The 15,000-nt window shown below is 35.9% G+C and overlaps 1 protein-coding gene across 1 annotated transcript in view; it reads right to left on the bottom strand.

Moving 5' to 3' along the window:
- Positions 1-1,071: 1,071 nt before the first annotated feature.
- Positions 1,072-15,000, bottom strand: part of LOC113816857 (uncharacterized) — a 14,690-nt gene continuing 761 nt past the window's right edge. Inside the window, exons 2-23 of the mRNA XM_027368864.2 lie at positions 14,002-14,176; positions 13,372-13,755; positions 12,867-13,024; positions 12,501-12,615; positions 12,180-12,324; positions 11,461-11,669; positions 10,859-10,971; positions 9,696-9,848; positions 8,703-8,784; positions 8,405-8,577; positions 8,002-8,273; positions 7,468-7,628; positions 6,633-6,802; positions 6,165-6,276; positions 5,876-5,959; positions 5,168-5,367; positions 4,579-4,720; positions 4,300-4,418; positions 3,919-4,120; positions 3,584-3,770; positions 3,260-3,419; positions 1,072-3,037 (exon numbers count right to left, since the gene is read on the bottom strand). Coding sequence (XP_027224665.2) covers positions 1,616-3,037; positions 3,260-3,419; positions 3,584-3,770; positions 3,919-4,120; positions 4,300-4,418; positions 4,579-4,720; positions 5,168-5,367; positions 5,876-5,959; positions 6,165-6,276; positions 6,633-6,802; positions 7,468-7,628; positions 8,002-8,273; positions 8,405-8,577; positions 8,703-8,784; positions 9,696-9,848; positions 10,859-10,971; positions 11,461-11,669; positions 12,180-12,324; positions 12,501-12,615; positions 12,867-13,024; positions 13,372-13,755; positions 14,002-14,176 — 4,938 coding nt within the window. The 3' untranslated portion in view covers positions 1,072-1,615. The remainder of the gene's footprint in view (positions 3,038-3,259; positions 3,420-3,583; positions 3,771-3,918; positions 4,121-4,299; positions 4,419-4,578; positions 4,721-5,167; positions 5,368-5,875; positions 5,960-6,164; positions 6,277-6,632; positions 6,803-7,467; positions 7,629-8,001; positions 8,274-8,404; positions 8,578-8,702; positions 8,785-9,695; positions 9,849-10,858; positions 10,972-11,460; positions 11,670-12,179; positions 12,325-12,500; positions 12,616-12,866; positions 13,025-13,371; positions 13,756-14,001; positions 14,177-15,000) is intronic.

The following is a 15,000-nucleotide window of genomic DNA, read 5'->3' as shown; positions in this document are numbered from 1 at the left end:
TGTCCGTTTACTCCTACTTGAAAACAGTGAACAATAACGGTTTTTTTTATGTTAGATGGTAACGTTAATGTTGGTGGAGCAGTGATGACGATATTGAGCTGTTTTAGACCAAGGGCATATTGCCCATTGTTGTCTCTATATATACATACATACATACATGAGGGGGGGGGGGAGAGAGAGAGAGAGAGAGAGAGAGAGAGAGAGAGAGAGAGAGAGAGAGAGAGAGAGAGAGAGAGAGAGAGAGAGAGAGAGAGAGAGAGAGAGAGAGAGAGAGAGAGAGAGAGAGAGAGAGAGAGAAAGAGAAAAAGAGAAAAAGAGAGAAAGAGAGAGAAAGAGAGAGAAAGAGAGAGAGAAAGAAAGAGAAAGAGAGAGAAAGGAGAGGGAGAAGGTGAAGGCAAGGATGGGAGGGAGAGCGAGAGAGTGCAGATAATACCATCTCGTTGGTTTATAATTTACCTCTTGCATTAGGTCTGTCTTCCAGCAACAGGATTACTGAAATAACACTTAGATGGGTAGGAGGTTCCTAGACCTAGGGATGGCATAGTATTATGACCAGTGCTAAATTACCAATTATGTCTAGAGGGAATAGTGTCTATACCTTTCTTTTTTACCTTATTTATTCTTTGTCAAGGCGTACATGAGCTTGAGAGGGTGATGACTTGCTGACTGCAATATGTCTATAACTGCACTTAAAATAGTTCCCATTGCCAACCTGTCAACCTACCGTCAATAAGTGTTATTAATGTAGTTGAATATCTAACTTTAATATGACAAACTGAAAGCAATTCAAATGAATTTACATGCTAATCATAAAAATCATCAGTTTAACGAATGGTTAATAAAAAATGATTTTGCGAGTTGGGCTTGTACATCAGTACTGGTGTAATCCACAATTTAAAAAATTACTGCAATGAAATACTGGCAAATCTTGACTTTTTACTTGATATCTAAGGAAGGGAAGGGAAGGGAAGAGGAGAAAGAAAGAGAAGCAAAAAGACAAGAGAAGAGAAAAATGAACAGAAAGATTAATAACTTCAATAATTGACAAAACAGGTATATTAAAGAAACACCTTTAAATTGTGATATTTGTAAATCTAAAATCTTTAATGCTTACATTATGTTTCTTACCCAAAATATGGCATATGTCAAAATGAGATAATTGCTTTTGTGAATATCCTTATTCATAAAGCTTTAATAAGACCTCAAAAATTGGTATAATACAGTACAAATACATAATCATAAACACAAATTTGTACACATTCCTGACTTTTAGATTAACAAGTAAACCTTTTTTGTAATTTATATGTAGATCAGTAAATATATATTCCTTTCTATATATACACATATATCTCTTATGTACACAGTATCTTTACAATTATTATAAGCAAGAACAACATACACAAATGTTTTTGGCTTTCAGCGTAAAAAGCCCAGATTCAAAGTGGAAAGATATGTTGCAAGTTTATTTGCATAGCAATGAATGATTTAATAAGCAATGCATACCGATGAACAGAGATGTCCTTGTAAAATACAAAGCATGTTTATGTAGTATTAAGAAACTTGGTCATCAAAATAGGCACCATAAAAGTAAGTACATACAAACACTGAAGAATCATCACAATGCACTTTGTAAGTCTTGGAAGACAGTGAGCATTTGTTTCAGTAAAGCGGTTTGATGTTTATGGTTATCCTGAAGAAGATGCAAAAGTTTTGTTCTCTCTTGACGAGACTGTTGCCGATACCTTGCTAGACTCTTCATAATATCCCATCGTTTTCCTCCTGGCTTCATGGAAGTGGCCAAACCTGGACTCTTTGTCTCACGGACACAGGAACTTTCAGCTTCCTCTTCTATCTCTCCAGATGGTAAATCTAATGGCTCCTCCTTGATTCTTATAGGAATTTTCATAGGAGTTACATCTGATTTCTCTCCCACTTTTGATGTACTGGGCAGTTCATCAGTTTGTATTCTTTTAGCTGCCATAAGATCTGGATGAACCATCATTCTTGGAACATACATGTGTTTAATATCTGAAGGCAGCGGGTGGTTTAGAGGATAATGAAGTTTCAAAGTACGTGGAGGGACGACGCCTTCAACTGTGTGACAATGTACTAATTTTGCATTTTCTTCTTCTGTCACACTTAAAACTTTCACTTGAACTCTGTCATCTTGTGAATCACCACTGTATTTAAAGACGTATGTAACTTTACCATCTGGAGTATCATAAGGAACAGCTTTTGTCTTTGTTGTAGTGGACTTATGATGCTTTTGTCTTCCTCTCCCTCTGCCACTTTTTTGTCCTCTACAAGTAATACCTTTATAAGACCTTTTTGGTGCTTTACTATCAGTAAGCAAGTCTTCATCATAGGGTTCTTGTTTAACTGTGATGTGACTTCCCTGCTCATTTTCTACTAAACTTTCTGTTGATGCTTGGACACTTCGTTTATTCAGCATTCCTTGGGGTGTTACATTAATGCGCACAAAGGCAGATACATTTTCTGCCATTGAACTAACAGTAATCATGTTTTCACCGCTTTCCATATCTTTATTTTCCTGATCAATTAGAAGGAGCACAGCCATCTCCTGACCATTCACTTTCATCTTCTTTACTGAGCACTTTGGTAACCGATTATTTTTCTGCAAGGGAGATGTTGCAGTAGTTCTCATCTTAGGAGACTGTGTCAGTGGCTTAGTTTGATCTACAGCACTAGTATGATTGACACTTTGGTGATCCTGGAGATTCTTACCCGTAACAAAGGAGTCAACTGGATGTGGATTTGGAACCGAGTGGCCCAGTAACTTAATTAGACCCATCTGATAGGAAAACTGCCTATATCCACCATGTCTAAATGTGGCCACCATGTACTGCCACTGCTCTTGGCACTGTGTGGGGGTTTTGTTATAACCTTGAGTATGTAACAATTCACTTGCTGCCTTCATCACAGTCTTTCCTGAGGAGTGTACATTGCGTGGCTGAAGCTCCCAGCTAACGTGTGTTTCAATTAGTTGATTTACTTCATCAAAACTCCACTCACCAATCTGGAAAATTAGAATGAAATGTATACAACTGCATCAACAACAAAAAATCCTCCTTTCTTACACATACATGCACCACAAACATAAATATGACATAATTCAGAATTAGCATATGGGAAGGGAGAGCAAAATCACAACAGCAAACATTGTAAGGAAGAAAGCATAATGAATATATAAATAAAAACAAACTAATAATAATAACAATATACAAGAATCATGACTCACTGTCTGATATCCAGGTACGGGCAGAGCATGGAACCCATAGGCTACAAGGGGATTTGGGTGATCTTCCCACAGGCCTTCAAGGTCTCCCAAGGAATCTTCTGCACCTTGTAACAAGGCCTGCCTGTGAGTATGATGTAACTGCACTAACAGATGCCAAACTCTGGAAAGGGATTATATTTGGGTTACTTGAATATTAGGGAATGACAGAAAATTGCCAACATTATCATAACTTTCATTGAATCTTGAAAAGACAGAAAGGGAGAATCCCATCCATAACATCCCCTAAACTTTAAAAACTGCCAATGGAAATTGCACAATACACACTGGTATGGGGTGAAGGTTGGGGAAGAATACTGGTAGTGATCATCAAGGTACTGAGCAAGAGACAGCAGAAGGGGCCAGCGTGGGGCACTGTGGCAGGAGTGGCCCTTCAGCTCCCTCAGGCCGGTGATCAGGACTGCCATCACTTCTTCGGCTTCAATATCTTCTTCATGTCCTCTGCTTGGCTCAACTGCTCAAAAGTAAGGCAACAAAGAGGAAAAAATAATTATTCAGTTACTCTACCAACTATAATAATATAAACAATAAACGAGATATATATAAAATCAATATGAGGACAAACTCAATAGCATTTATCCTAGTGATAGAAATGTCCTCACCAAGACTAGATGATTCACAAGTTTCTTTGTATCCAAAAAGAGATTTTAATTTGAAATAGAATGGTGGTCTGCGCCGGGCACGCATTCCACAGGTCTGATTGAATTGTGAAGCTGCTTGATAACTGCTGTATAGATGCTGGAAGCGATTCTGGCAAGCTTCTGCTTCTCGGGGATAGCCTCCCGCCTCCATCACTTGACTCACCTTTTGATGAAATAAGCCCAGTGTAAATAAAAAAAAACTTCTATAACAAAACTGTCTTTAATTGGACAAGAAGGAATAATTCTATGGATAAGATTTAACATTGAAATTATTCATCAATTTAACTTTTTACTTTTTATCATTAAATCTTTCTATTAAATATTATCTTCACCAGTACTTACCAATTCCCAATCCATAGGTATCTTTGGCCAGCCTGGCCAGAATTCCCTAACTGTGAAAATTAACTCCAATGTCTCCTCACGACTCCAGTCTCCGCCCTCTTCATTTTCCCACCACTGATCTGAAGGGTGACAAATCAATTACAAAATGTGATTATAGAATACTGAAACTGCACTCCTTTAATACAGTACAGAATATTCATTTCAATAAGTTTCTATTCCTAACTATAAATTTGTAAAAAAACACAATCAATGCTGTATATACTCAAGACTCTTTCTTACCTCTAACATCAGGTTCAGCATCATGGCACACAAAAGGCTTAAGAATCGTCTTCAGAACCTCCTCACACATCACAGACTTAGGAACATCTCCACTAATCATCCGGGTGTTGAATAAAACAACACTTTTGTACTCTCTACACATCTGTAATAGTTTAAAAATTCTTTCATTGCAAATGTATGTATGTGTGTGTGTAGGGTGCATGTGTGTGTCCAAGAGAGTTCGTGATCATTAGAATATATGACTGGATGAAATGCCTCTAGTGGCCCAAGTTGCAATTTACTTCCATACAATATAAACAAATGTGAGTCAAGAAGAAAGGCATTTTCTTCACTACAGAACTTGGGGGAAAAAAGAAATGGACAAGTTACACAGAAATGGTACAAGGTATAATTAAAGGCTGGAGAAGATTATGTGTAGGAACATGTTGGATATAAAAACATTAACCAATGAATAAATGTATCACCACTGTATCAATACTTAAATCTGAATTTTGGTGCTATCATATAATACAACAGATTTGTTTTCCTTAAGTCAGAATATCACAAAAGAGCAATTTAACAAATTACAGAATAAGAAAAAAATCATTACCAGAGAAAATCTTTCTTGGCACTTGTTGGGGCAAACTTTGTAGCGGTTACTTAATCTAGAAGCGACCTCTTTCCATACTGGCTGCCCACTTCCCAGCATCAGCTCCAACTCCCCATCATCGTGGCACAAAAGCCTCCATTCTTTCAGGGTGTCCAACATGACGCGGATGTTACCCTCTGTCCATCGCACACTTCCATATTCTTGAGTGAAATAAAAAATATATTACAAAAGTAGAGAAATATAGTTGAATATATGAACATTTCAAAATACTATGAACTTTGACATAGCTAAAATCACCACAATTACAGGAGAAAATAAATTAGATCCACATGTTACAAACTAATTAACCTGAATCTGCTTTACATACTGTGTTATCTAATTTGACTTGACAACAAATAAAGCAGCAAACCAGAAGTCCTTTAACCACTATATCATAAGCAAATACAGAACTGGAATTGACATACAAAAAAAAAAGAAAATTCTGTAAGGCATACACATTTCATTTTTAGCTGGCAATTCAGAATTGTTCTTTGAATGAAACAAGAAAAAATGGAATTCCTTGACCATTTTCATAAGATTGACATAAATCTATAGGATTACAATTCCTTAATGGGTTATCTGGAGTGTGAAGATTTTTGCATGATCCTATTTTTTTCACCAAAGAAAACGCTACATTATTATTAAAGGCCTTCCATTTTAAAAACTTACTTTGTTGCATAGCTTTTTTCAGCACCAGTTTTTCTCCCTTTTTCCTAATTTGTACAGGCTGGTAATACATTGCCGTTCCTTTATCTGGAATGAAACTTTTGCTCAAGAAACTGTTTCTTAAACTGAAATTGGCACAAATGACTTAATACTTATGCAACAAAATGTACTTGTACTCTGTAATCAAAAGTTACTCTGATCTCTATCCAACTATCATATGTCAAATTGCTTTATATAACAAAAGACCCATAGATGAAAAACCATTCAACTAACAATGACGAAGGAAACTTACCCGATATCGACTCAAGCAGACTCAAATGAGGCCCGAGTACAATTCTTAACTTGCCAATATCTGCATCGCCCTCTTCGTGATCTTTTACTGCATCAATTAAAATACTAGCCAACTGGAAAAAGATACAAGACTCGGTAAAGCTCAACATCTCAAACAGCCATACACTGACACTGGCATAAGCAAATATCAGTTCCAAATTGACAAATGCACAGGACTTTATCCCATGAAAAAAAGAGAAAAGGAAGAAAAAAAAAAGAAAGATAATAAACAAATAAATAAAATCTATGAAGAATTTCTGTACAATCATACTAACATAGGCAACTGAAACTGTGTAGTGAACTAAATGCTAATTCCACCTTCCCGTAATCCAAATTACTGATCTATTTTCAGATTTCTTCCCACTTCCCACTGCTTATTTTACATGTAGAGACAGTGATGAAATGACAAACATATATCATCCATACTCACATGCTTAATTGGTGGAGGAGGATGAACAAGGCCACTTCTTTTGATCTGCATCTTTAGACTGGTCAGCATATTGACCAGGAACTCCCTCTGAGAGTCCTCATCACCGCCTTCAATAGCTTCCAACTTGGAGCAAGCCATTGCTATAATAATCTCCTTGTTCTTCATGGTTTCTGTTTGTAAGGTTGGAACACAATCATTAGTCTCCTGTTTTCCAATGAGAACAGAAAGTTGCTCGACAAAAATAAATGATTTAACTCATTAGAAGCAAAGTAATGAGAAAAGAGGGTTTTAGAATTTCTTAAGAAGTTTGGGCTGAGCTCCTACTCTTTATGGAGAAAAGGTATGAATGAGAATAAATATCTTCACAATACAAGAGATACATTTGACTGGTTTCGAATATATCATCATCAGAACTACATATTTCTGACAAAGATATATTCGAAACCAGTCAAATACATCTCTTGTGAAGAAATTCATCTTCATTCATACATTTTCTAAATTTGTCAACATGAATAGTTTCTCCTATTCTGTCTTATTTTATGAATCTTTTCTCGTATGGAAATAACACACAAATTTCCCCTATTCCTGAACTAATGTATCTTCATCCTTTGCCTGCCTTACTACTGCCAGTCAAAGAATTTTGTTGTAGTAACTGTCTTAGAGATTCCTGTTGCCCCCTTGCCTATATTACTATGCCCTACTTGAACTAGAAAATATGCAAAAAAAAAAAAGCAAGCATTATGAAACAGAGATCAAATACTGTATATATATTTGTCAACAGATTAAGATTGAGTTAAGAGAAAAAAAAGAGAAGGAGTAACTGGTTAAGTTTTACCTGAAAATTTTGGCTGAGAAACAATTGTGTCTAATTCAGCCATCTTTTCCATATATGGGAATGGTTTGAGAAGTTCCTTGTTACGCTTAATGGTACGCATCCTATTAGTGTACAGCTGGCGAAGTAGTGAATAGTACATGCGACATTCTTCCCCAGTATACCTAATAAGATAATGAAAATTCAAACATAAATTCCTTTCTTTGTAAAAGTCATTATCATTAGTAGTAACACTAAGTAATAAAAAAGACTAACAGATATTCACAATCATTAATGAAGTAAAAAAAATCATACTGGAATATTCAACTATACAAGCTATTTAATATCAACATTCAAGGTACATATTTCTTGAATTCAATTTAAAAGCTACCTCTGCACTAGCCAACTATAAACAAACTGGTGCATCAAACAATAAACAACTGGTAAACAAAAACATCAACATATTCAAGAGAGCAGACTACTTAAACACAAAAACAAAAATAAATAAATTAATTAATTCCGAAATTAAGTAATACTCCTCACACATAATGCCTTTACCTGAAGCCATGTCTGGCCATGTCATGACTGATCATCTCAAACAGATTGGTGTTCTTAACAGCTTCCTGACGATGGTGCATGACCAAGTCTAGAAGGAGGTGTGCTGCTGTGTGGCTCCAGTATGGCACCAACTGATCACTGTCGGTTGATAAAGGTTCAGGAGTAAAACCGAGGGTCATTTCCGTTTCCTCCAAGAGCTGCATCTCTGACACAAAGGGAAATGGATTTTGGCTCCTGTATCCTCGCCTCAGAAGTGAAATGTGTTCTTCAATCTGTAAGAAGGTGAAAAAAGGAAATAAAATAAAATAAAAAATATATCATTTAAAGGTTTTTAAATATAGTCCACACCCTTACAACACCAATGTACTGAAAAATAATTAAAAAAAGACAATGACTCACTGACCTCATAGCACTGTTTGCGATCATTCTGTGTAGTAAGGTATGCTTTTGCCAACTGAAGCCACAGTTCCTCTGTTGGTTGATGGTCCCCACTACTAAGGTGTGCAACCAACACTTGTGGGTAAAGCTGCAGTAAAGCCCGAGACTCATCCTCGCTCCACATGAGCTGAGCATTAACTATAAACAGGAGAAATAGAGGAAGTGTATAAAAGACCACATCAGTATTCAATAAAATCACATATTAAATTTCATTTTTACAATAGCTACTAGGTATAGAGGAAAGTTGACTTGCTCTTTTTTACCTTGCCTCATCCTGATGACGTTGGATTTTTCAAGCTTTATAGTTGAGCGATCATGTGGCCAGTAATTGTAGATGTTGTAGATCTGGAATTGTGGTAACATTATTAATGAAGCAGAAATAGTGCTTGTAAAAGGAAAGTATGCAAATATGATTACCAGATCTTAGAATTTGTACAATACAATGGTTTCATTAGTTTTAGTAAGGTTCAGGTCAAACCCAAGATGGAAATTCATCTCAATTAGGTGATGTAGGCAAACTGAATATTCTTAAGCAGGGATGAGGCCAGCTGCCTCACAAAAATTTGCTTGGGTTTCCTCCAGATAACATGTAGGTAATGCCATGCTAAGAAAGGCAGTCTACCTAGGAGTGTGTGTGTCATGCCATTGCCATTGCTATCAAAGACCACTTTACACCCTTTCTACTGTGTGGACTTTGCTCAGTGGTGGCTGGATGTTTTTGCAGGAATTTTGGCCACTAAACAGTACTGTGATCACATGGTATCAGACATGTCTATATCAAAGCTGTAAGAACGGATTTTAACTGGACATAAATGACATGAAAAAAAGCTCACTGGTTATGGGTATGTAGCATATGACATCATCTTTATACACATACACCCTGGAATTTAAGACTTTCTGCATTTTAACCAGCTTAGGGGCATTCAATTATTTACCTGAAATAATCACAGTACAATATGTTTAGGCATGCTGTCTTGAGTCAGTCTTGAATATGACAAATGGCTGCCCACCTGAGCTGAATTTTGACGTAATGTGAAGGATAATATAACCTGGATTGAAAGTTACAATGTTTTTATTTTATCCTATTCTTATTAATTGCTTCAAAATACCAGGACTTATGTCTCCTCACTTTTTGCCTTCTTTTAAGATAAGTGATCATAGCATACAACACTAACTACCACTAATAAAAGTGTGGGTCATTTTTTACATCGGGATTACTATTATACTTTTGAAGTTTGTTTCTAACCACATCTCACCTCTGACAAACTTTCGTGGTGTCTACATTCTCTGCGAATTGTTCCTGGCTGTGCATTATGCTGCTCCATAGCTGAAAACTGTTTGGTCAGCTCGTAGAAACGTGTCCGCACTTTTTCAACTGTGGTGCTATATCCTGCCTCATCTTCTAGTTGCTGAAACACATTCCTTCATATATAATCTGTTCATTTGGAATCAAAATAATGATGCTATTAATAATAATGGTAATAGCAATAATAACAAGTAGTAGTAGTAGTAATAGTAATAGTAATAGTAATAGTAATAATGATAATGATAATAATAATAATAATAATAAAATAATAATAACAATGACAATAATAATAATGATAATAACAATAATAATAACAATAATAACAATAACAATAACCCTTTGTATCTGGGCAACGTGATCATCACTTAATGAAAAACTGGCATTGGGCCAGGTGATTTGAACATCCCACATGAGAATTTTGGCTGTAGGCTAGGGTGAGGAGAATGACTGATCATGTGTGCACGAAGGTCTTGGAGCGTGATTAGACTCAGTGGGCATTTAGGAAGGGGCTCTTGCATTATTTCCATTGGTAAATGAGGGTGGAATGTACTATCTGTGAGTTATGGCTGGAATAGAGCTGGCTCCAGGTAAGATACCATTTCCATGTTCAGAATCCTATTCCTGCCCTTTACTTACTATTATTGATACCATACAAAATTATATTCTGGCTATTCTATTCTAGATTACCATATTGATGCAACAAATACCAAATGATAAAAATTGACCCTGTTAAATGGCTAAAGAGAAAAAAGAAAGAAAGAAAAAGAAGAAAGAAAAAAAAAAAGGAAAAAAAATGAAAAGAAAAAACTTTAACAGGAAAAGAGATAAAAACATTGCAAAGGAGAGGCACACACACATACACTGTACTTCAGTGCTTGTGTGTGCGCCTGAACTACAAGCCATTACATTATCATCATTATTATTATCATCACTATTATTAACACTATTATCATTACTACTCCTATTATCAAAATCTTTAGTTACTATCAAATAATAATTAATTGTGATATAATCACAGTAATAGTAATAGTCAGGTCCTTATTTTCAACAGGGAAAACAAATCTCTTCTGCCCTTCTTTTTTCTTGAAAATTTCTTGTGCATCATACACCTACCTGTACAATTTCCTGCCATAATGCGGTGTTGTTGACATGTTCATTATTGAAGCGGTACACTCTCTCATGGTAGCACTTCAGTAATAGTCTCTCAATTGGAAGAGTCCACTTTTCTGCAAGGAATACATCAATGGTCATATTTCTTAATAATTGCTTTATGTTTATAACTTATTATTTTCTTATTTCAATTTTTTCAAGCCAAATTGTGGTCATAATCATGGGTTTAGGATATCAATAGCCTATGATTTAAATTATAAATATCATATAGTTCACATACATTCAACAGAAAAACTTAAACCTTACCCAATTCTATTTTAACAGAAAAAATCAACCTTAGCAGACAATTTCAACAATAAAATTATCAATACCCGACAATAAATATGAATACAGACACAAAGATAAACACATAGATAAACATATACTACATAAATGTGTGACTGTTTTATTATGTTTCTTCTGGTGCTTCATGTTGTTTTGTGTGTGCCTTCTTTGATATGAAAATCAACATTCCTGTTGAACCAATTCACTTCTAAAGAATGAAGTCATGAAAAACCTACAATAAAAAACTAAATCTGTACAGCATTCATCACTCATTTACTTACTTTTTAATGTCTTTGGGGTCTTCCCCCGCTTTTCCATTATCTTGAGCCATTTGGAATTGCGTTCTGGGACATACTTGAACACCCTTTCAATGTGGTCTTTAAAGGCTATATTGATGGGTTCATTATGTGGCTTTGAGTTATGCTCAACCATCCGCTGGTAGAGTGTGACAAGGGTGCTCCATCGACCCTGAACCTGGTCAGCTGTGTAACTGCAAAATGGTGACAATTGAAAATGAGTGACCAAACTACATTTCTCAGTATGAAATATTCTATTCATCTCAAAATACTTCTAGAAATAAATAAAAAACATAAGTATATAATAATAGCATCCCCAAGCTTCCAACCTTTAAACTAAGATATGACTGGAAGACGCGCAGATCCATGATCAAATTTTCTTTGGTTTTCCAAAGGCCTTCCATTCTTGACTATCAAAATTGAAAACATTTGTGAAAAAAAAGAAATACTAATAAATCAAATCCACATAAAGTCCCATGATATCTTGAGTTGTCTGAAAATATCTAAAATTTGACACCTGCACAGAAATCCTAAGTGTAAGGAAAGTGCATATCTTGATGAAATGTATAAAGTGTGATATTCTAGTCTTTGTTTTAATTGCTACCATGGATGTGCCTGAAGCACTCCCTAACTACATAAACTAGGGTTCAGACACCAACAACATAAGGCTTAAAAACACAACTCAGAAGCCCAAAAGTACTAACCTGTAACCATGAGCCGCTAGTACCTGACGAATGTGCTCCCATACCTTGTGTCTCATTCGCGTTCCACCATTCTGTCCAAGGCGCTTACTACCATTTGCTTCTAGTTGTCTAATCAGCAACAGTGTAGCTGGTCGATCCCATATTCCTAAAAAACAAATTTTATGATATTAAGTCTAATCAAAGTTATTTCATAGATGTCAGGTCTATGAAGATATATAAATTATCAAGCAGTAAAACAGTACAAATAACTATTCTTTTTAGTGAGAGGTTCTATTAGAAACATCTTTTAAACATCTTTTAAACAATGAAAGTTAAACTTACCAAAGAGATCATTAAGTTCATCAAAATACTGACACGTTCTTCTCATATTATGCATATCGTTATGGTTCACTGTATTGCGGTATTTCTTGCATAATTCTCGCCATCTCATACGAATCTGTAGGATCAATACAAAGCCTTTGAAGTAAGGATAAAATCAATATCATGTTTAGCCATGAGATACTCAAATATTATCAGAAATCACTACTTTATTGCAGATGAGTTTATCTTATTATCAATGAGCCAAAAGAGAAAAAACATCCAAGCTAAAACATAACTGTTTGAAAATAAAAGAGCCTACTCTTCTGTATCTTTTATTTCTCTTTCTTTTTATGTTAAGTCTTCTTTGGTGACTTACAGTACACTTACCTGCAATACTGTAAACTGATATCCTGCATCGGCAAGTTTTACGCGAATCATTTCCCAAGCTTCTGTTCTTTTGCATTCCTTGTCAAGGATGAAATAGGCCTTTGGGTTTTCTTTCAACAACTGTATCAGGAGACGACTTGATTTATTGTCCCAAGGGCCTGAACATGGGAAAAAGCAAATGAAAATAAATAATCATTCCTATGGCCTTGTGAAAGCATGCCACAGAGGGAGAAAAAAATTTGTATACTATAAAAATGTGTTCAATAAAACATACTTACATCCAAATTTCTTAAGTACATTAAAAATAGTAGAAGAGGTAAGTGTAATTAATTAATGTGTATCATGAAGACATGTGGACCAAGAGTCTGAATTGCCGTGAAGTTGGTCATGTTGGGTTCTACATGTCACAGTGGAATTGATCCAATGAAGAATAGGATTGGAATTTGTTTTTTATCATATTACTACACAGGAATGATATTCAAGACTAATATAAATACCAACTCACCTAAGCGGTGGCTATATGGAGCATCATGCCTCACTCTTCTCCCAAAAGTGTTGTCTTTCATAAGACGGTTCAGGTACACCGGATTATCATACATGTATACATTGGCTGAGGGAATTTCTACACCTTCCACCATCATTCCTGGATCCACCTGGTCTGTGTGCTCCACTGTATGCTCCACAACGGGCTCCATCTGTGGGTCTATAAGGCTTGTGTGTTCGATGGAGTGTCCACCTGGATGATCCCCGGACACTACCAATGTCTGCTCGAATTCACTTTCTGGACTTGAGTTTCTGAGTGGCGCCATCTTCTTCATCCTTTCTCCCAAGATACTGGCAACTGCTTCTTCCATGGCTGCCTCGGTCTCCCCTGTCTCCCATACCACGGCTGCATTGTAGGAGACAAGTCAAAATGGTTAATTTTCACTTTGCAAAATGGTTGGAAAAAAAAACTTTTATCTAAAACTTTTACTCTGAACAATTTCATTCTATGATAATGCCATAAGAAAGAAGCATTTGCTTTGTATCAACAAAACTTAACATATCAACAAGCTCGATAAAATAAATAAATAAATAAATACATAAATAAAGAAAATAAAACAATAATTATCTGAATTCATTCACTCAGACAGACCTGTATCAACACAGGAGTTGGGTTGCGGAAGATCACCGGTTGCAGCCCCTTCTCCGTCATTCTCATGGCACACATTTTCCACTCCCTCAACCTCCGTAATCTGACACTCGTGAGCATTAAAGTCCTCTGTGGTTGGGAAAAGGAGGAAACATTCTCCGCACATGTATGAAGTTCCCTGGAATATCAAAAGCCACAATATGAGTGTAATTGTAAATCATAATTGCAGTTCAATTTGGCAAAGGGTTATTTAGATATGAAGAAATCACCATCAATTTATTTGTGGGGTTCACTGTGTGTTTCCACCGTTACCTCATTAAAAGATATCTAAGGAAAGTGAAAGTGGAATTTTGATGTTACTATCTATATGTTTAGATAATAGATAATAAGCCTGTCAACCTTATAAGTCTAAACCCTCATACATAATATCCGATTGTCATTTCTTACATTTATGCTAACCAGCAATACTATCAAGTGACAGAACCTATGATAGTGTCGGTCAATTAATCTCAACGACAAATGTACTTTCAGTATTTTCACCAAGACTAATTAACATCCATCACATAAAATCTGGCAAGACAGAGCTTAGACTGCTTCCTTCTTTGATAAATTGCTCTAGAGATTATCAAACTTGATATTACCAAAAAATATACGTTGAAAGTGTGTTGGCCTTAGATGACAGAACTGATTACTGGTAAGGCAGCTGTTTCCCCAACTGAGGATTGCTATTCGTACAGTTGTGTCTTGAGCATGTGTGGTGACATTGCACTTCTCCCCACATATAAAATGGGAACGTTCAACCACGTTTGATTAGATTAGGTTAGGTTAGGTTAGGTTAAGTTAGGTTAGGTTAAGTTAGGTTAGGAAAGGATAGGTTAGGAATCCCGAATACAGCAGTGCCACATCCAGTGCCGCACTTATTACCAGGAAGTAACATTCATATATAGAAGTGCATGTGTTCCGTACACCCAACAGCGAGAAATCAGGATATGGCTGCAATAT

The sequence above is a fragment of the Penaeus vannamei genome, chromosome 14, assembly GCF_042767895.1.
Source record: "Penaeus vannamei isolate JL-2024 chromosome 14, ASM4276789v1, whole genome shotgun sequence".
Classification (NCBI taxonomy): Eukaryota; Metazoa; Arthropoda; class Malacostraca; order Decapoda; family Penaeidae; genus Penaeus; species Penaeus vannamei.
This window is presented reverse-complemented; position numbering and strand designations above follow the sequence as displayed.